Below are 19,610 nucleotides of genomic sequence, written 5' to 3'. Positions count from 1 at the left end.
GTGGTGGGGCGGTGGGGGGGGGGTTAATTACATGCAGAATTTTTCCTGAAAACAAAGTATAACGAATAACAACATCTGTATTGTGGCAAGTATAGCAAGCAAACATCATCAAATGTGCTTCGCGTTCATGTCGACCGGCAAAGTGGCGTTCGACAGTTGCTGAGACACATCTTAGAAGTTTCTATTACGCCGTCAAATCTAAACACGTCAAAGGGAGGAGAGCTTTTTGTACTCCGCAAGAGCGGGGGACAAACAACAAGTTATTTTTGGCACATCACTCGCAGGTGTGCGCGGATCTATTCGCGGTTTCTCCTGGCGTGCGCGCCAACCAGTTCCAAAGGCATGTGCCGTCTTTTTTTTGTTTCAGTTCATCGACAGCGACGAGGACAACGACGGCTACGTGGACACGGACGAGGAAGTTTCCAACGGCAGGCTGCATCTCCTGAACGGCGCCGGGCCACCCTACTTCCACGGCTACCTCTACATGAAGAGTTAGTAGTGTCATCAAATCCCAAAATGCCACATCAGAAGCGTTTCGAAAGGCTCGACGGCCTTTAAATAGAAGACGTACCACCTAAAAAAATACTTTGATCGAAATGAATGTTTAAATACAATGATTCCCCCAAAGTTATTTAGCACAATAAAAATATTGAGACGTGTTTGCAACTACAGAATAGTGAGTAGATCAGTTAACAGTTGCCCGGCTAACATTGCCATCTTCCGTTTCCAGGCGGCCTCATGATCCCGTGGCGCCGCCGCTGGTGCGTGCTCAAAGATGAGACCTTCATGTGGTTCCGCGCCAAGCAGGACTCGGTCAAGTCGGGCTGGCTTTACAAGAAAGGTGGCGGGATGTCCACGTTGTCGCGGCGAAACTGGAAGATGCGCTGGTTCGTCTTGCGCCAGAACAAGCTCATGTACTTTGAAAACGACAGCGAGGAGAAGCTCAAAGGGACCATTGACGTGCGCACGGCCAAGTCAGTCTATCGTCATGATACATATGGGTTTTTTTTTGGGGGGGGGGGGGTTGCAGAGCTTGATGTGTGTTAAACTCTGGTTCCCCGACAGGGAGATTGTGGATAATCATGAGAAGGAAAATGCGCTCAACATTGTCACTGAAGAGAGGACTTATCACATCTATGCCGAGTCTCCAGAAGATGCCAGGTACTGCTTACATGACAAATCCTGGAATTTACACTGTGGGTCAAAGTAAGGATTTATCTGCGATGTGCCTGTCATCGGCTGATATTCACTCTTTTAAAATCGGCAAAAAATTTGCTGAAAATTGGCAAAAAATGATTTTTTTTTTTTTTAAACACAAAATCAGCCGATTTTTGACGATTTTCTCTCTGTTGTCGAGTTAAACAAAAATACTGAATGTCAAAGTATTGTAAAACAATCAAACGTTCTGCCTGTAAACCATACGGTTATATTTGTCAGCATTAAGGGACCCACCAAGAAGTTTTGGGGTTTTTTTTTTCGTTCATCTGACGATTAATCGGTTATCCGGATTTTACTCTACCAAATATGAAACTTGCCATCGGCCTAAAAAAAAATCCATATCAGTTAGACCCAAATCATGAGTACAAGTAAAAATAGAGAAATAAATGCCCAAGTTCAGTACCCCCCCAAAAACGGGCTTTAGTACAGTAAGTGTTTGTACGTCATTATTGCCCACCACTGCAGTATAAATGCAGTCTCACTGTCTTCGTAAAGTACGAAACTCAACTCCTCCCTTGTGGTTGCCAAAGGAACGTCATGCCATATCATTTTCCAATTAACTGGACTGATGTTTCTCCTCCCGGTTGACTTTCCTGTCCTCCCCGTGGTCCCGTCTAGCGGTTGGTTCAGCGTGCTGAGTCGGGTCCACAGCGCCAGTCCGGAGCAGCTCATGGAGATGCACCACGAACAGGCCAACCCAAAGAATGCTGTGGTTAGTGGTCTCCTGAAGCCGCCACCTTCACCACTGCCTCCCCAGACTGGGCCCCAATTTGAGCCCCGCTTCTGACCGACCGTCATCAAGCATGGATGAAATAAGATGTCGACTTTCAGAGTCATTTGAATTCCATTGCCGTGAAGCCTTGTTTGGGCCAGGGCCTTTTTTTTTTATTGAATCTAAAATGCATTCACAAAGTTAATATTATTTTAGTACTCTTCATTTTCCTGACCAAGCCAAGTTGTCTTCACTGTTCTTCTGTCTGTCCAGGGCACGCTGGATGTGGGCTTGATTGATTCCGTTTGTGCGTCAGACAACCCTGACAGGTAAGCATGGTCCACAAATTCAAATCGGGGTAGTACAGATACAATAGAATGTAGTTCCCCATACTGTAGGCTCATCCTGAACTATCGAAAAAAGTAAGCACAGAGATGAGATATTTATTGGGGGAAGGCCTTTAATTTAAAATTTGAAGAAATCATTTTTTTACATGCTGCATATTTTTCCCTTTTTGCCTGGCGCACATAAACTGAGTAAATGCTTGCATATACTGTGTAAAAAAATTGACATTTTGCTGTTTTGTTTTTTTGTTTTTTTGAGACCAAACTCATTTGTGATCATCACGGCTAACCGGGTAATCCACTGCAACACGGACACACCCGAGGAGATGCACCACTGGATCGGCCTGCTGCAGAAATCCAAGGGCGACTCCAGAGGGGACGGACAAGAATTTATAGTCAGGGGTAAGATGCAGAACTGAAAATATCAACAGGAATAACATGTCAATAATATCATGTTGTTGTTGTTGGGTTTTTTTTTTTCTCCCCGTAGGCTGGCTGCATAAAGAGATGAAGTCGGGGGTGAAAAGCACGTCTCTAAAGCTGAAGAAGCGTTGGTTCGTCCTCACCACCAACTCCCTGGACTACTACAAGTCATCCGAGCGCAGTGCTTCAAAATTGGGAACGCTGGTCCTCAATAGTCTGTGTTCTGTGGTCCAGCCGGATGAAAAGGTCTTCAAGGACACTGGTTAATAAATTTAAAAAAAAAAAAAAAAGAAAGTAAAAATTGGACAAAAGTTTAGAAGCAAACTGTTCCAAAAAAAAAAAAAAAATCTTTTTTTTTTTGTACTAAAAAAGTGAAATACAACTGAACTGCACTTAGCAAAGCTTTTGTGTAGCCCTTTTTGAAAATCCCAGCAGCGACTGAAAAAAAAAATGTCTCGTGGCCCCTATCGCAGGTTATTGGAACATCATCATCCACGGACGCAAACACTCTTACCGCCTGTACACCAAAATGCTCAACGAAGCCATGCGGTGGGCAAACGCCATACAGGGAGCCATTGACAGCAAAGTTCCCATCGAAACGCCCACGCAGCAACTCATTCGGGACATCAAGGTAGGCCTTTTGGTGCCTTAGCTGTTCTGCTTTCACTAACGCGTCACAGTGGCCCGATCTTAACATGTTTGAAAAAAAAAAAAAAAAAACCAAACCTCTTTTCAGTCATGCGAGTCTCTGGCAGGGACACGGTGTGTAATAAAGTGAGGTACTCACCGTGCGTGTTGTGAAAACATTATCGTTTGCCTCCGATGCACTGCGGTGACGTGTGTGTGCGTGTGCGTGTACAGTTCTGAGTTGGAGGCAATGCCGGCAGCACCGAGCCGCTCTTTTCCTCTTTCTTAGGAGAGCAGCTTGAATGTGGAGGCGGTGGAGCAGACGTACTGGAGGAACCCCATCCTGAGATACACTCAGCATCCGTTGCACTCCCCGCTCCTACCTTTGCCTTACGGAGATGTCAGCAACCACCGTGAGTCGCCGACTCTTCGATAAGACCCGTTTGTCATATGAACGACACGTACACTCATCCGTTTTCAAAAGTCGAACGCCCGCCCGAAATCCACTTTCAACGCTTGAAATCGATGCCAGACAACGAATCCACGTCTGTCTCTTCCAGTGCAAAAGGAGAAGGGTTACACCAGCCTGCAAGACGAAGCCGTGAAGATCTTCAACTCCCTGCAAGAGATGGAGGCGGTTTCGGACCCCGTGCCCATCGTGCAGGGGATCCTGCAGACGTGCCAGGACCTGAGGCCGCTCAGAGACGAGGTCTACTGTCAGTTGATCAAACAGAGCAATCACGTCCCGCACCCCAACAGCGCCTCCAACCGAGCCCACTGGCATCTCCTCACCTGCATGAGCTGCACCTTCCTGCCCAGCCGCGGCATCCTGCGCTACCTCAAGTTTCACCTCAAACGGTGCGACACACACTTGTCAACACGTGCCGGAAACCACCTCTGCTTGCTTGCTTGAGATCGGAGGGGGGGCGACTTTATGGCGGCAAAAATGGGGACAGCAGCAACATGGGAAAATGTGAAGCAGAGAGAACAACACCGGTGGCGCAACTGTTTCGAATTACCAAAATATCTCTCGTCCGTAGCGTTATTTGAGCATCAATGGAGTTTTAATGTCGGTGCCGTACGTATCCAGGACGTACTTATTTACAGTGTTTATAAAAAGTCAACACATTCTTGTTCAAATGCCATTTTTTTTTTCAGATGAAACTAAATAGCTTCAAAACTTTTTCCACCATTATTTATTGATTTATTTTGGGGAGAAGGAAACTAAAAATAAACCGATAATTTGGTTGCGCGCCTTTTTAGAACTCGGACTGTTTCTGATTTTTACCAAACACCTTCAAATTCATCTTCAATGACAATCAATGCACGCCATTGCCACTATTTCAAGTCATTCTGATTCGAACCAAATCGAATTCAGATGCTCTCGATTGCATTTTTTTTTATCCTCCTCCTGTGTGTGTGTGTGATTGTAGCATAAAGGAGCTGTTCCCGGGGACCGAGATTGAAATGTTTGCGCATTTCATCAGCGAGTCTCTGAAGAAGACCAAGACCAGAGAGTTTGTTCCCTCCCAAGAGGAAATCATCGCACTGCTCACTCGCCAGGAAATGACCACCACGGTCTACTGTCACGGGGGAGGCTCCTGCAAGATCTCCATTAACTCGCACACCACAGCCGGAGAGGTGCGGAGACATTTTCCAAATTGAAATCAGCGAAGTCTCCCGATGCCTACGTAGTCGTGACTTTTGTGGCGTGTTGTGGCTTAAGGTGGTGGAGAAGCTGATCAGAGGTTTGGCCATGGAGGACAGCAGGAACATGTTTGCTCTCTTTGAGCACAACAACACGATTGACAGAGCTGTGGAAAGCAGGGTCCTGGTGGCGGACGTGCTGGCTAAATTTGAAAGGTGAGGTGACCAACGTGCTAACTACTAGCCCACCATGCTAAAGATGATGAAGGACGTGACCATAATATTCCATTTTTTTTTTTACACATTATCACTAGACTTGCTGGCAGTGAAGAAGCTGAGAACGACGGCCTGTGGAAGCTCTACTTCAAACTCTACTGCTTCCTGGATGTGGAGAGCATGCCAAAGGAGGGAGTGGAGTTTGCCTTCATGTTTGAGCAGGTCAGTTTCACGGGTGTCAAAAGTTTTTGTTGTCACTTTACAGTTTGTATTGAGGGTTTCCCCTCAGAGGAATGTTGGAACTGTCAAACCTTGTACAATGACTGTACGTACGCAAGAGGAGGGCGACGTAACAGCATTGGTGTAGTACCGTATTTTCCACTCTAAAAGGCGCACTGGATTATGAGGCGCACGTTCAATGAATGGCGTATTTTGTCTTTTTTTTTCATATATTGGACGCACCGCATTATAGGACGCAATCTACAATGCATCCACTAGATGGAGCACGTTCAAGGAAATACCAACAGAACGATCAGATATCAGTAAAACGTATTTAATAAAACAGCGACACAGTGCACTTAACAGCACGTTATAACATTGACTCGTTAACGTTGAGCTCTCTTGCCGCTGCTCTATTTCCGTGTTCAACTGCGTAACCCCATCGCCTTAAGTTTGAACTCTGCGTTGTAAGCATTTCTCTGGAAAGGAGCCATTTTGGGGGTTGACATATTACCGTAATAACCATACACAAGGCGCATCGGATTTTAAGGCCCGCTCTGAGCTTTGAAGCAAATGGAAGGCTTTTAGGTGCGCCTTTTAGTGCGGACAATACGATAGTGTTTGGTGGAAAGGAATTTGTCACACGGGCTGAGGAACAATTCAGAAAACCCTGATCTGTTCACGCAGTTGGTCGCTACATGGACAAATAGAACGGAAAACTCGACCGTGTAAAGCGAAAGCCACGTATCAACGACAGCGAGAAATAATGGCTTCTCGGGGCCTGAGCTCATCTGAGGTGGACTGACGCCAAGTGGAAAAGTGTGCTGTGGTCTGGCGAGTCCACGTTTCAAATTGTTTGGGGGAAACGAGGGATATTGTGCCCTCGTCTTTTGATTGTATTCAGTTGAATATAGGTGGAGGATTGACAAATCGTTGCATTCTGACTGTGTTTACATTTTACACCACATGCCATGCCCTCTTTGGTGTCCCTTCAGGCCCACGAGAGCTTAACCAGAGGACACTTCCCAGCCCGCGAGGAGACTTTGCAGCACCTGGCAGCTTTGCGCTTGCAGTTCCTCCACGGCGACAAAACCCGGGCGGCGTGGAACCTGGAAAGCGTCTACCCCGTGGGCCGCCTGCGCGCTCGCATCTTGCAGTACACCAAGGTGAGCGCGGCCTCAGGGTCCGGTCAGACTCTGGAGCGGCGCAGGACCAGCTTCCTGGACGGGACCCTGCGGCGAGGCTTGAAGACGGGCTCCCTGAAGAAGCAACGCATGGAGGAGGAGCAGATGCTGGAGATGTGGATCAAGGAGGAGACGTCGGCCACCAGGGCGAGCATCGTGGAGAAGTGGTGCCGTCTGCAAGGTCTTCTCCAGCACCAAGCCATGCTCAAGTACATGACCATCATCAAGGAGTGGACCGGATATGGATCCACGCTCTTTGACGTGGAGGTAAGTGCAACGTTTGATGCAAAAGATCTTTGCGCCACCTCAACGCAAACACATATGCAAAGTGTCGCGACGTGGCTCATGAAAGTAGCAGCAGCACATTGAAAGAGAAGAGAGAAAAAAAAAATAAGCTTCCTGAGTGACTTAGAGTAGTTGTGAAACTCGTCTTTGTCTGTGTTTGCATGACTGTAATACACTGCCCCCTGGTGGCTAACCTGCACACAGCAGAAGGAGCCGCAGTGAATGAATCGCGGTGCACAAACTGTTGAATTCTTGATACCGACACTCATGTGAATCATTGGTCGCATCGACTTTTTCGCACCGTATCTCATATTTGTGTGCGCGCAGTGCAAAGAGGGAGGCTTCCCGCACGATCTTTGGTTGAGCGTGAGTGCTGAAAACGTGTCGGTGTACAAGCGAGGAGAGCCCAAGCCCCTGGAGACCTTCCCTTACGAGCACATCATATTCTTCGGCGCTCCGCAACCCTGCACGTACAAGATCACCGTGGATGAGAGGGAAATGTTCTTTGAGACGCCGCAGGTAACTCACGCGTACCGACGACAAGTACCCATGAGATCAATCGTTGGGATCGCCATGACTGTGTGGATTTCGTGCGATTTATTTTCCAGGTGGGTGAGATCACAAAGATCATGAAAGCCTACATCAACATGATCGTGAAGAAACGATGCAGCGTGAAGTCCGTGTCCAGCTACGGGAGCAACTGGATCAGATGATCGACGGGTGAAGGAGAAAGTTCAGAACTCTGCTGCAACTTGTTTGAGCAACCACGAGAGGAACAATTCAGCGCAAAAACAGAGATGGTGACAAGGACTCATCCAGTGATGCGTTTCTATGCGGGGGGGTTAATTGCGCCATTTGAAGCTTTGAATGTTGCTTGGAATCTGTACACTGGTCCCGTTTCCCATGATTTCAATTTTAGTTTAGCTTTTTATAAGCAAGGTCACGTTGACTTTGCTTGTTTCACCAAACCGTATTTCATAAATGTAGTACTGTACTTCCTCAAATAGTGACCCCGATTGTCATAGAGAAAAAAATAGAGCCAGACTTTTTTTTTTCCTTTTTAGGCTGATGCCAATATTTGGCAGAATAAAATTATGAGAACCGATTCATCGGATTATTAATTAAAAAAAATACATAAAGGACAAAATAACACCTTTTTCGGTGCCTCAATGCTTACAATAACGATATGAATTTTTTTTTTTTTTTAGAAGGAAGGAGTGTTAAATATCATTATGTTGGTCTTAAAATAAGAAACATAATTAGATGTCTTTATTTTTTTTTCCCCAACTGTCAGCCATAATTTCGGCCCCTGTATTCATTTGCCTGACTCTTTCAGACAAAACTCACCCCTGTCCGAAGTGACGTCAAACGGCCTTCGCGGCTTTGCACATTTAGATCATTACATTGTGCGGTTGGTGTCATCAGTGCCAGAGGCAATTGCGTACCAAAAAAAAAAGTGGCATGGGCTGTGAGTGTCGCGGTGTTAAACTGCAGGGAGGAACCAAGCCCTGCTGCGAATAGCAAAATCCCACAAGTACAGTAATAGACACCTTCCTGCAAAAAAAAAAAGCTCTACTTGCCACAAGATGGCGCCACAGCAATAATTTCTATACTCACTCGCCTCCAGCAATCAACCCAATTTGCAGTTGAGTCAACATCTTATGGCCACTATTTGAGGAAATATTGTATGCCAAATTGTTTCTTTAATTTTTTTCCGAGTGGACATTTTCCCCCTTTAATGAATGTTCTCCCTGAACGGAGATTCCCTCAGGTGCATGTGCGTATGTAACTGGGACAGCTTGCCTTACTGAGTGACTTGTTATGGCGCAGCCATGGCCTTTAAACTTCGTCCCCGAGTATGAAAGAAGCAAGTGCACCAAAGCGATGATTGAGATAGCCACTGCACTTTTGCCATGATACTAATAGCAGAATTAGCCTCCAGCGGTAGCTTCAGAGTGTATGTGCGTGTACACTCAAGTGTTTTTACTGTGTGTGTTTTTAGTCAAGGCTGGGGTATTTATTTATTTGCAGTACGGATGGACTTGAGAATAATCTTAGCTGCAGTTTTGCCAGTATGATCGAAATCGGGCGTGCACAGCACTCACAGGAAATGCGTACATAAGCTGTTCATGCGCTCAATTGCGTGCCTTTGTCTTTTTCAGCAATTGGCGGATATTAAAACTTGCTGACGTGTGTTGCCCTCCATATACGCCGGTATTCTCATATCTTACATGCCATTCATAATAATAATAATAATAAAAATGATAATAATCCAAACATATAGATTGAGTTTAGTATCCACCACATCCTTCTTAGTCCTCCTTTGCTGTATTGGCGTCGAACTGGTCAGCTGCCGGCGGCCTCACCAGACTTTTGATTGACGTTGCCATTGACGATGACTGTATCCTCACCTTTCCGATTGTTTTCCAGTAGAAACAAACTAATTTTTTTTTTAAATCTGCGGGAGGAAAAAAAAAGTTTTATATCAAAATTGTTTAAAGATGCTTTAATAAATTATTGTATTTCAAAAAGCCTCAATGTGTGTTTTATTGGTGTCTTCGTTTTATTTGGTCAGTCTGTGCATGTCGTTCCGAACATGAATTACATCAAAATGTCGTTCATGGATTTTCCAAAATTGATTGTTTGTTATTCTTTGCTGGGATATATTTTGGAATATTTATGATGAGGAATTTACAATGCACAAAATTATAACCATGTTCATTTTATGAACAAGGTTGTTTGAGCTTTTTATTTTGAAAATGCAGTATGTAAAAAAGAAATGAATAATGTACACTATTACAAGTGACGATTGAATTTATTTAACATTTCGTTTTTGTCGTATAGTGCCAAAAGATTTGATTGAAATGTGATTCATTACTTACAAAGAATACTAGAACTATTAGTATTACCGGTAATTATTTTCTGCTCTTGAGTCGTGTTTAATACACTACTGATACTCCAAAACACTACTACTACTTAATAACAATAATAATCATAATCATAGAAGTACTTTTATGATAAAAACTAATAAGATATATGTCGAGTTTTGCTTTTGTCTTTAAATTCAACGACACTGAACACAATCACATGTTGCAACGTAATAGAGTATCTTACTCGAACATTAAAGTTAACCGTGGTGAGCGTACGCTCGCTCACTCCTCTTTAGCGAACGCCAAATGATGACGTACCACCAAAGACGTTTCGAAACATTCGCTGCCGTTTGATGACGCCTCACAGGAACCAGTGACGCCATCCCTGCCCTCTCCTTAAACAGTTGGCAACCGTTAGCGACTGTACTTTATTTCCCGAGCATTTCACTTTACTCTCGTCCTCACGATGTGGACCTCCGACGGCGTCTTTCTTTTCCTTTTGTCCGCTCTCGTCGCCGCGCAGGAGCAAATATCGACGACTTCTCTTCCTGCCGGTAAGTTTTTGAACACACTTTCAACTCTTGTAAGTTTTTGGACACACTTTCAACAATTGTTGTCGCCCTTTTTTTGGTCACATGACAACAGTCCAATGTGTTTTGTCTGTTAGCTTGATTTGCTAAAAATCGCAGGGGTGAAAACAAGGGATTTTGTTTTAGCTCAAGCGACTATGTATAAATATATCGATCTATATACAGCATATATTATGGTCACACTCGGCTGTTTTCTCTGTTGATTGCGATACAACACGGCTTAAGTTTAAATCACTTGCAAAGTTTGAGCTTTATCCCTCCTATACTGTACATACTCTACATGTCGTTTCACATTTTTTTCAGCCCTACCCATTAATCCGCCCATGGCTCCATAAATCATGTGACCATCTTATTTAAAAAAAAAAATTAAAAAAAATGGTCGAAAACATTCTCAACTACCATAGTAAGTAATTTTTGTATTCATGATTTAAAGTACATTAGAAATGTTATTTTAAAAATGACTACTGTAATACATCTTTAACAGCTAAAGTAATGCATCACAATCTATCAAAAGCATTCTCCAGTTACACAAAAAAATATAACCATCAGTGCCAGTGAAAGCAAACGAACAAAGCATTTTAGAACATCTGCAATTTGTTTGGGGTAAATCAGCTGGCACTGAACCTTTTGTCTAGGTAGAAGGATTTATGAACAGCTCAAAATAGCACTCGGTGTTCGCACAAAACCTTCAGGCTTATGTTCGAAAGCCCAAAGAAGTCATGAAAAGCCTACTAGAACATCCGAAATGGATTTGGGGTAAATCAGCTGGAACTGAAGTGGTAGTCGGGGTCTAAACAATTACGAACTGTTTGAAATAGCAGTGTAAGCACAAAACCTCAAGCAAAAAACAAAAGCAACAAACCATGGATGTCAGTAAAAGCCCACTAGAACCTGCGACCTTTATTTGCGGCTTATCGGATGCACTTTCAATGCTTGAGTGTGTTTTGTGTCAGTTGCAGTGTCGTGCGCCTCCAAGTCCAACAGCAGCTGTGCAGAATGTCTGCAGAATGCCTCTGTAAGTGTGCATGTATTTCATAAAAGTCATGTACCGTGCTTCACATGAGTTTGATTGCGTTACGTTTTGCGTGTGCCTGTTGCTGCAGTGTTTGTGGTGCGCGCCCAGCAAGCAGTGCCTGGACTACCCGGTGAAGAACATCCTGCCTCCGAAAAGCGTGTGCCCCTTGAGTGACGCGAGATGGGGCGTATGCTGGGGTAAGCCGCCCAGCACGCTGCAATTAGGCTTGACACGCGTGTTGCTGACATGTGATGAGTAAGAAATATGTCATAAAGGTGACCACTTTTATTTCATTTGTTTTATAGTCATTACATTTCTATTGGGATTTTTTCCATTGTTTTTTTTTTTTTTTATTGTTTTTAATTTGTACTTTTTATTCATGTTTATAACGCTATTTTTCATATTTTGGCGTTTGCAAACTGAGACGTGATTAGTTGTTGTTTGAGCCGCAATATTAATCCGAATAACATGTTGAGATGGGGCGCACGGGTCAGATTATTGTAATAATAAAAGAAGACTTGACTTCCTTTTGAAATCGTATTGTCAGTTTTATGAAATTTTTGCGTGAAAACTGCTTTTATTGGATTGAGAGTGAGCTGTCGCTCCACGTAATCACTCGACGGCAACCGTCTAGTGGGATGTGAAACGCTTTTTCCGTTTTCTGCTGCCTAGTCAACTTCCAGACGGTGATGATTACGCTTAGTGTGCTGTCTGGCCTTTTGGTGCTGGGCCTCCTGGTGTGCTGCCTGTGCTGCTGCTGCCGCCGCCGCCGCCGCCAGCGAGTCAGGTGAGTCATGTGACTGCATGGGGGACGACAATGGCTCATTATACGTTGGGGCTGATACGACCCGTCTCCAAAGGCCCCGCTGCGCTCTACGCACTGTTCCTCACACTATCAAACCATGAGTGCTCAAATGTTTTTTTCGTGTTTATAAAAGAAGATTTAAGGGCCATTTTCACTTTTTTGGGGGGGCTTTATAAAACAAGTGGATTCTCATTTTAGAATAAATGACAAATGTTTTTTGTAAAAATAAGAACTTAAAATTTACCAAGATCTAATGGATAAATATGCTGGTATGTTAACATCACTTGCCTAACTTAATGAAGCCTCAACCATGTATGGCACTCTGGTGCTCGGCCGACCTGTTCAGGTTTATTTAATCGTTCCTACCAAAATAATGAATCACGATTAGAATTGATCCAATGGTGCAGCCCTAATTCACTTGCATATTTTCTTTATCCTCTTCAAAAACACTCCTTTCACTACAGCTTCCGGAGTAGTAGTTGTGAAACTCTTCTTTGTGTCTTACGTACGTCTGTGTTATACTGCACCCTAGTGGCCAAGGTGCACACAACAGAAGAACAATGTCAATGGGCACTGAAGCGTGAAAGCCCGATTCACACACTGTTTCATTCTTTACATTTTACTTATTTATGTATGTTGTAATGAAATACAGCACTGTCCAGTGCTATTTTGCTTATCGCACGTGTTTTTGGGTGTCGGATTTTGGACACCCTGGTACGAACCCCAAAACACCACATGCTTTTGCAATCTTATCTTGTAGTGATGACGACGAGGATTTAAGGGCGGAGCAACAAACCCGTGCGAGGACCGCCCGTCAGAAAGAAAGGTAAATAAATGTCCATTTCACTAAGTACATACACTTCCACGCGGCCAAGGCCTGTTTGTCACTTTTGTGTTTGTTTCTGTCATCACAGGAGGATGGAAATGCAGCTGAGGCATGACAAAATACGACAGAAATATGGTCAGGCCTGTTTAGTTTGCCAAATTTGTTCTTTCTCTAGTACACCAGCAATGTTCATTTCTCAGAAGACAGTGACGCGTATGAAAGCAATAAAATACATGAAAATACAAACAAAACCCCCGCCCACAAAAAAACTAAACAATAAAAAATAAATAAATATATACTGTATATATATTTCCTATTCAAAACAAATTAATGATGACACCTTTAAAAATGATCACTTAAAACAAAACAACTATGAAAAAGGATGCAAAGAACATTAATAAAATTAATAAGTCTTCTGAAAATGTAAAAAAAGAACGTTTAATGTTTTTTTTCAATTGTCTAAAATGTTTCTATTTTATACAACATCAAGATAATGTAATATTTTTTAAAAATACACAAAAAAACTACCAAAACTTAAAAACATTTTTTTAAACAGTCATATGTATTTGAAAATATAAATCAATTTAATAACACTTTTCAAATAAAGAAACAAAATCACAATAAAATAATTGCGTAACAGTAAAACATTATGCACATTTTTCTTAACAGAGATAATTAATATTTTGTTCCAATTTCTTCCAAAAATGTATATTGTCATTTTATAATGGGTCAGTGCTCACGAACCATAATACAATCAGATTTTTTTTTCAGACGTTTCTTTTTCTTTTCTGAAAAATGTTCTCCGTGCTCCAAGGGAAAGACAACCTCATTTAAAAACGTAGAGCATTAAACGAGCCTGTAGTGCCCTCTCTTGGTCTTAAAAAAAAACCACAAAACAAAACACAATTTGAGGATTATTCAGAGGGCGCAAACTGAAAATATATCGTCCATTGTAAATTCCCGAAACGTGTATTCATTCAGTTTGTGTGTTCTCATGATGCTTTTCTTTTTGCAGGCCTTTCAAAGGATAATCCCTACTCTCGCATGGATGAGAAGAAATAAGTGCCCTGGTTTATTCTTCGTGTGAATTACTCCACCGTAGAGTAGCGGCTGTCTTATTTGAAGTGAGGCATCTATTCAACTGGAGACCACAATTTAAGAATGTACACTCCCGATTTAACCTGAACATAAATCGTATCCTTAACTGTGATCTTTTCCTTTGATTGTATTCATGTTTGTGCCCTCCTACCCCCCCCCCCAAAAAAATGTTTCTGAATGATATGTATTCTTACCATTTTAATATTTTTTGGGTCTTACCTTGTTATTTAGACCATTGCACTATTGACTGAGTGAACTCATTCCAGCAAGAAATGGCGACTTGTGTTTGAAACGGCAGTATTTTCACAGTGCTCCTGTTTGTTCTATTTATGTCTGCCCAGTTGTAACATGAAATAATACGTGTCTCTGTTAAGAGCATGACGTTCCACGTGTGAATTTGTTTACACCCCCATGTCATTATTACCCATGTGAAAATAAAATGGATGGTTTGTATCAAGTTTTTGTTGCGTTTTGCACTGCTCCGAATTTCCAACAAGCTACATTTCCTGAGCATCATGCTACATTTCCTGAGCTAGCCACACGTAATCCAGATGTAAAACTTCACTGAAAGGAAATCCTGTTGAATTTTTTTCTGTTCCACCACACCCTCACTTTTGACTTGTCTTCAAGCCGTACCACCAAACCAACGGTTTCAACACCCAGATTTTTCCAGACAAAAAACACCCACACTTCACAATTATTTTTAGACACCCACACTTATCCAACCCCAACAATTCTCCAGTCAAAAGACTTCTACACCCAGCACTTCTCAAGATGAAACATTCACAATTATATATTTTTTAAAAAACACTTTTCCAACCCCAAAACTTTTCAGTGGACTTTTACACCCACAATTTTGAAGAAGTTTCAATACCCACAATTGTGCCGGCAAGAGGTTTCAACGCACACACTTTTCCAAACACACTTTTCAACACCCTGGCTTTCACTGTTTGCGTTGAAACAATTTACACCCACCCACACTTGAAAGTTGCCAACGCTGTTTTAATCCCTGTTTTTCTAAGTTTTTTTTTCACCCTTCCCCCGATTTAATCAACACCGCTACTCTTCTCCAGTACATGTACTTTTCGAGACAAAAGGTTTCAATGCCCATACTTTTCCAGGAGAAGTTTCAACACCCACACTTTTCCCACTAGATGTAGCAGTAATTCATCGTATACTGTCGTGGACGCGCAAGGCCCCCCTCAACGGCCACGCGCAAATCGCCGCGCTCGCTCCCGCGAGCAGAGGCCCGCCCAGCCGATCGAATCACGTGACCCCCGTGATCGAATTACAGTTTAAATTTCGGTGCGCGCGCCTGCCGCACACGAAAGCCGAAGACGGTCGATAGACTGCGGACTCTTCGCCGCGACTGAAATAACAGTCAGTCTCCTCCTTCGATTCACGCGGGCCTGCCGCCTCAAACGGGCAAGAATGTCGGACGAAAAGCCAAAGGTGAGTACTGTACACCTACCCCTCCCCGTTGGGGAACCGGCGGGTGCTAAGCTAATCGGTTAACACGGGATGCTATTGCTAAGCTAACGGCGAGCTAATCGGTTAGTACAGGATGCTAATGGTAAGATAGCGTCACTTCCACGGCAGGGTCAGGACGGCGCATTTGAGCGCGGAGGGAGGGAGTGGGAGCTAAAACAAAGGTTGGTACATTCGGACAATTTATCGAATAAATGGACAAATTTGGGCACATTTTCTGATAATTTTACACTACGACCGTGTGACCTTATGTTGATACTGCGCGTCCTATTCCTCTTGAGGCGCACTTACACCAAATCCACACTCCAGCCCGCTCCTTTCGTTTGCGCCATTGTGGCTTTCTGCGCCAGTTCCAACTCGGGCTAGCTCGACATGCTAACCGAGCACGAATAGCGTAGCCGGCTGGAAAGATACAAAGACACTCCTTTCCCTCGCTATCCCTTGATTTTAATCTTGAAACTGACGACTTCTGTTGTGTCTGCGCAGGAAGGAGTGAAGACGGAGAACGACCACATCAACCTGAAAGTGGCCGGTCAAGATGGCTCGGTGGTACAGTTCAAAATCAAGAGGCACACGCCTCTCAGCAAACTCATGAAAGCATACTGTGAACGGCAGGTACGTGCGACTCTTGCTACTCTAGTCCTGTCATGCTGGCAAATTTGTGTTGACCTCACATTCTTTAGTGACTCCTGTCTATGTCCAGGGACTGTCGATTCGTCAGATAAGGTTTAGGTTTGATGGGCAGCCCATAAATGAGACGGACACACCTTCACAGGTTGGTCATACACATCGTTACGTTATGCAATACAATCATCTTGACACGCTTTTCAGTGGGCGTCCATTTACATTATACTCCGATTTTTTTAACTTACTGAGCAGCCAGGACAGAGGAGACTGTCAGAATATGCATCATCACACTTGCCATAAATGCCAGAGAACCCATCTGTTATGTGATAAGGAGAAAGCAAAATTCCAACACTTGTAGAGTCGATGCTTAGGTGTTGAAATGTGACAAGTTGTACACTGACTTGACAGTTTGCGTTGCTATTGTGCAGTTGGAAATGGAGGATGAAGACACTATCGACGTGTTCCAGCAACAGACGGGAGGAAGCTATTCTTAAGTGGAGAGACTCCTCTTCGGGGAATGTGTCCACACCATTGTTTTTCATGTTGTGATTGTTTATTATTGTTTCTTTTTTTTTTTTTCTCCTCATCCCAGCCCAAGCCCCTATTTTGCTGCCAGGCTTTTCACCACAGGCGGATTTTACAGTTCAAGAATTGGGAGGATGATAGGCGGTTTATTGCAAACCAAGACCATTTGTGTGTCAGACGGTAGGCATGCTTATGCGTCTCAATTTTTACAGGAACTTGATGCCAAAATCATTTTTTTAATCATATTTGTCAGGTTGAATTCAGGATATCCCCCTCCATCCCAATTATTTTGACGGTCTCTGGAGCAAAATCTATTTGCATAATTTCACCCCAACCTGATTTGTTGTCTGTTTTGAAGTCGCTATATTTGCCGTGATTTGTATCCACGTTTGCAGAGAGAGATGCGTATGAATGATGTTGGTCTGTGTGTGACGTCTCACTCGGAGCAGATTGAGCCGAAAGCTAAAAATCAGTCAGTCACGTCATGTTACTGGACCAAAAAAAGAAAAAAACTACAAACGCTAAATAAAGTGTTCTTTTTATAAAGTTTTGTGTCTAATGGTCACTGTTCTTTTCTTCAGACCCAGTTAATTTGCTTTCCTTTGGGGCTTGCGGGGGCATAAATATTCCCTTTTAATTAACCACTGAGATTACTCGTATGTTTAGTATTAAATCAGCAGAAGTCTAAAACGCACCTGGCTGAGGAATTTGTCAGCTTCTCAAACAAAAAAGTGCGCTGTAGCCTACGCACCTCGCCTCCGACCGTGGAGACTGCGGTGCAGTACATTTTAGATCCACGAGAGGCCAGCGTTGTCTAATTCCTGATAAACTGAACAGAGCCAGTGCAGACAGCGTAATTGTCATTTTCAACTTTCTTTCACTCCCAGTAAAAACAACGCCGTTTGCTAAAAATTGCCCCAAAAATTTTTTCTTATTCAGGTCGTGGTCAAGAAAAGACCAGCAAACACTCCATCAGGCTAACGGGATGTGCATTGAATTCTAAAGATGGTTACCGCTTGACTTCCTGTGTTTTTCATTTGATTGTCTCATGGAAGCTCACAAAATGTTATGGATGGTTGGCTTTTGCTTGAAATTGCAGGATGAGGCTAAAATACAATGTGACTTTTTTTTTTTTAAATGCATTGCCAATACTTAGGTACTTTATGGACATCTTACTCTTTGATAAGGAGCTAGAGAGCAACATTTGACCATTAAGTTTCCTGCTGCATCACATTTGACCAGAGCCCAAGCTGACTCATTGTTGGGAGGCTTCAAACAGAAGGTGTCCACAGAGCTTAGTTGCCGTCAGGTCGCAAGAGAGAGACTGGACGAGTCGCACAAAGGCCTCCTGGAAAGACTTTTGTCAAGCATGTCCATTTCGCCCATTGGCTCTTATTAAGTAAACAAAATTGTGCAAAATCTCCTAAAACGTGGAATTTTGGATGTCATTCTAATGTGTGCAAATGCTGAAATTGTGGTTGACTTACAAAGGTCACAACGTATTATAAGTTCGTCCTGAAATTTTGCACTAAAGACCCAACATGCCAAACTTTTTATGATATGGAATATGTTTAAGGCCTACAAGATATGACAACCATTGGTAGTCCCGCAATGGGGAAATTTGCCAAGTATCAAAAAGTAATAGACTTTTAACACCAATGCTTCACGTTTTCGCCACTCTGGCCCTGTTGTCGCTCGAACAGAAAAGATGCTTGTGGCTGCTTTCACGGCTTGTTCACTGTACCTTATGTCATGTGACGATGTGCTGACAGCACACAGTTTGTGCATTATTCTGTGCCACAGATGGCTCATTGATAACATGATGAAAAAAAAGGTCCGTCGAGTTCACTATTTGACATTTATCCAAATATGCTGAATTGCCAAAGATGTTTAAAATCTTTATGACACAACTACCAAGTGCATTTAATAAGATACACTTTTGCGGCTCCACACAGGAAGGCCCGGGAGCACGGAATCGAACCCACGACCTCTGCACTGTGAGGAGGACATGCTAACCAGTTGCTCACCGTGCCCCCTGCAACAATCATTTCAATGAAATAATTCATATCGCCCCCCCGTATTTGTGTTTCTAGCAAGTCAAATTGACCCTTGGATTGGCGTTTCGAGCAAGTCATTATCGCGCCTGCCTCTTCATTTCTCTCCTACTCTCAGATTGCATAAGCGGGTGCTTATTATAGTCAAGAAGTTAGGATAATAGACATTGTGGTTCAACCATGATGGACGCAGCAGGACTGAGGGCGCGGGGTGGTGGTCCGCTCTCCATTTCAGGCCCAGCAAATCAAGTTAACATGCAGCACGTTGTGATCATATGAGGTCACTCGCATCCAGCCAACCTCGCACGTGACGCACTTTGGCTGCCTGAATGGAAGCAGTGTGTGTGTGTGTGTGTGTGTGTGTGTGTGTGTGTGTGTGTGTGTGTGTGTGTTTGTTGTGCCCGTAGGGATGACCAGTCTCTCCGCTCGTCTCCACAGCTCCCAATGCTGATGTCACCCTCGCTGTGTCATCCCCACCCTGTCCTCTGATGTGGCAATGATTGTGTTTGCGCTCTCGTCATAAATTGAATCTCAAGTGTTTTTTTCTTTAAGATGCTGAATAACATTTTCTCATCTTGAGGCAGTGGACATTGAATTACTTAAGTATAGTAAACTGACAGATGTATTTATATATGTATGTATATAACTTGAGAATGGGGTGAAGGGAAAAAAATGACATTTCTAATCCAAAGTTCCCCTATAAATTATTTGCCCTTTCTCAGTTTTGTTTTTTGTTTTCTAGTTTGAGGTGTCACAAAAGCAGAAGTATTATCATCAAAGTCACTTTTCTCGATTACATGTTTCTTGATATGAAAACAGAACTTTCTCTGCTTTTTG

The 19,610-nt window shown here is 43.3% G+C and overlaps 2 protein-coding genes, 1 long non-coding RNA gene and 1 pseudogene across 4 annotated transcripts in view; 3 read left to right on the top strand and 1 right to left on the bottom strand.

The window, feature by feature from the left end:
* LOC109519244 (uncharacterized) overlaps nt 1-6,395 on the bottom strand; it is a 24,589-nt gene extending 18,194 nt beyond the window's left edge. Inside the window, exons 1-2 of the long non-coding RNA XR_002168908.1 lie at nt 6,213-6,395; nt 6,076-6,081 (exon numbers count right to left, since the gene is read on the bottom strand). This is a non-coding gene — a long non-coding RNA (uncharacterized LOC109519244). The remainder of the gene's footprint in view (nt 1-6,075; nt 6,082-6,212) is intronic.
* myo10l3 (myosin X, like 3) overlaps nt 1-9,319 on the top strand; it is a 63,836-nt gene extending 54,517 nt beyond the window's left edge. The window contains exons 26-41 of the mRNA XM_019875583.1: nt 368-491; nt 731-974; nt 1,066-1,161; nt 1,837-1,930; nt 2,204-2,259; nt 2,534-2,676; nt 2,765-2,959; nt 3,171-3,328; nt 3,614-3,737; nt 3,885-4,182; nt 4,758-4,965; nt 5,051-5,187; nt 5,286-5,409; nt 6,402-6,857; nt 7,203-7,394; nt 7,484-9,319. Coding sequence (XP_019731142.1) covers nt 368-491; nt 731-974; nt 1,066-1,161; nt 1,837-1,930; nt 2,204-2,259; nt 2,534-2,676; nt 2,765-2,959; nt 3,171-3,328; nt 3,614-3,737; nt 3,885-4,182; nt 4,758-4,965; nt 5,051-5,187; nt 5,286-5,409; nt 6,402-6,857; nt 7,203-7,394; nt 7,484-7,588 — 2,754 coding nt within the window. The 3' untranslated portion in view covers nt 7,589-9,319. The remainder of the gene's footprint in view (nt 1-367; nt 492-730; nt 975-1,065; nt 1,162-1,836; nt 1,931-2,203; nt 2,260-2,533; nt 2,677-2,764; nt 2,960-3,170; nt 3,329-3,613; nt 3,738-3,884; nt 4,183-4,757; nt 4,966-5,050; nt 5,188-5,285; nt 5,410-6,401; nt 6,858-7,202; nt 7,395-7,483) is intronic.
* Nucleotides 9,320-10,071: 752 nt separating this feature from the next.
* Nucleotides 10,072-14,536, top strand: pttg1ipb (PTTG1 interacting protein b). 2 transcript variants are annotated; one of them, XM_019875628.1, is made up of 7 exons: nt 10,072-10,299; nt 11,295-11,350; nt 11,439-11,547; nt 12,023-12,137; nt 12,916-12,981; nt 13,070-13,116; nt 13,997-14,536. In XM_019875628.1, exons 1-7 carry the CDS (start codon nt 10,212-10,214, stop codon nt 14,041-14,043), a joined length of 528 nt encoding a protein of 175 aa, XP_019731187.1. In that variant the 5' UTR covers nt 10,072-10,211; the 3' UTR covers nt 14,044-14,536. The 2 variants fall into 2 exon arrangements, with proteins under 2 accessions (XP_019731187.1, XP_019731178.1); XM_019875619.1 differs by having other exon boundaries at nt 10,077-10,299; nt 11,289-11,350.
* An 832-nt stretch (nt 14,537-15,368) lies between these two features.
* Nucleotides 15,369-17,266, top strand: LOC109519520 (small ubiquitin-related modifier 3-like; annotated as a pseudogene).
* Nucleotides 17,267-19,610: the final 2,344 nt, after the last annotated feature.

This window comes from Hippocampus comes, unplaced genomic scaffold, assembly GCF_001891065.2.
Source record: "Hippocampus comes isolate QL1 unplaced genomic scaffold, H_comes_QL1_v1.1 scaffold321, whole genome shotgun sequence".
In the NCBI taxonomy this organism is placed as follows: domain Eukaryota; kingdom Metazoa; phylum Chordata; class Actinopteri; order Syngnathiformes; family Syngnathidae; genus Hippocampus; species Hippocampus comes.
Note: the sequence above shows the minus strand (reverse complement) of the source record. Positions and strands in the feature narration are given on the sequence as shown.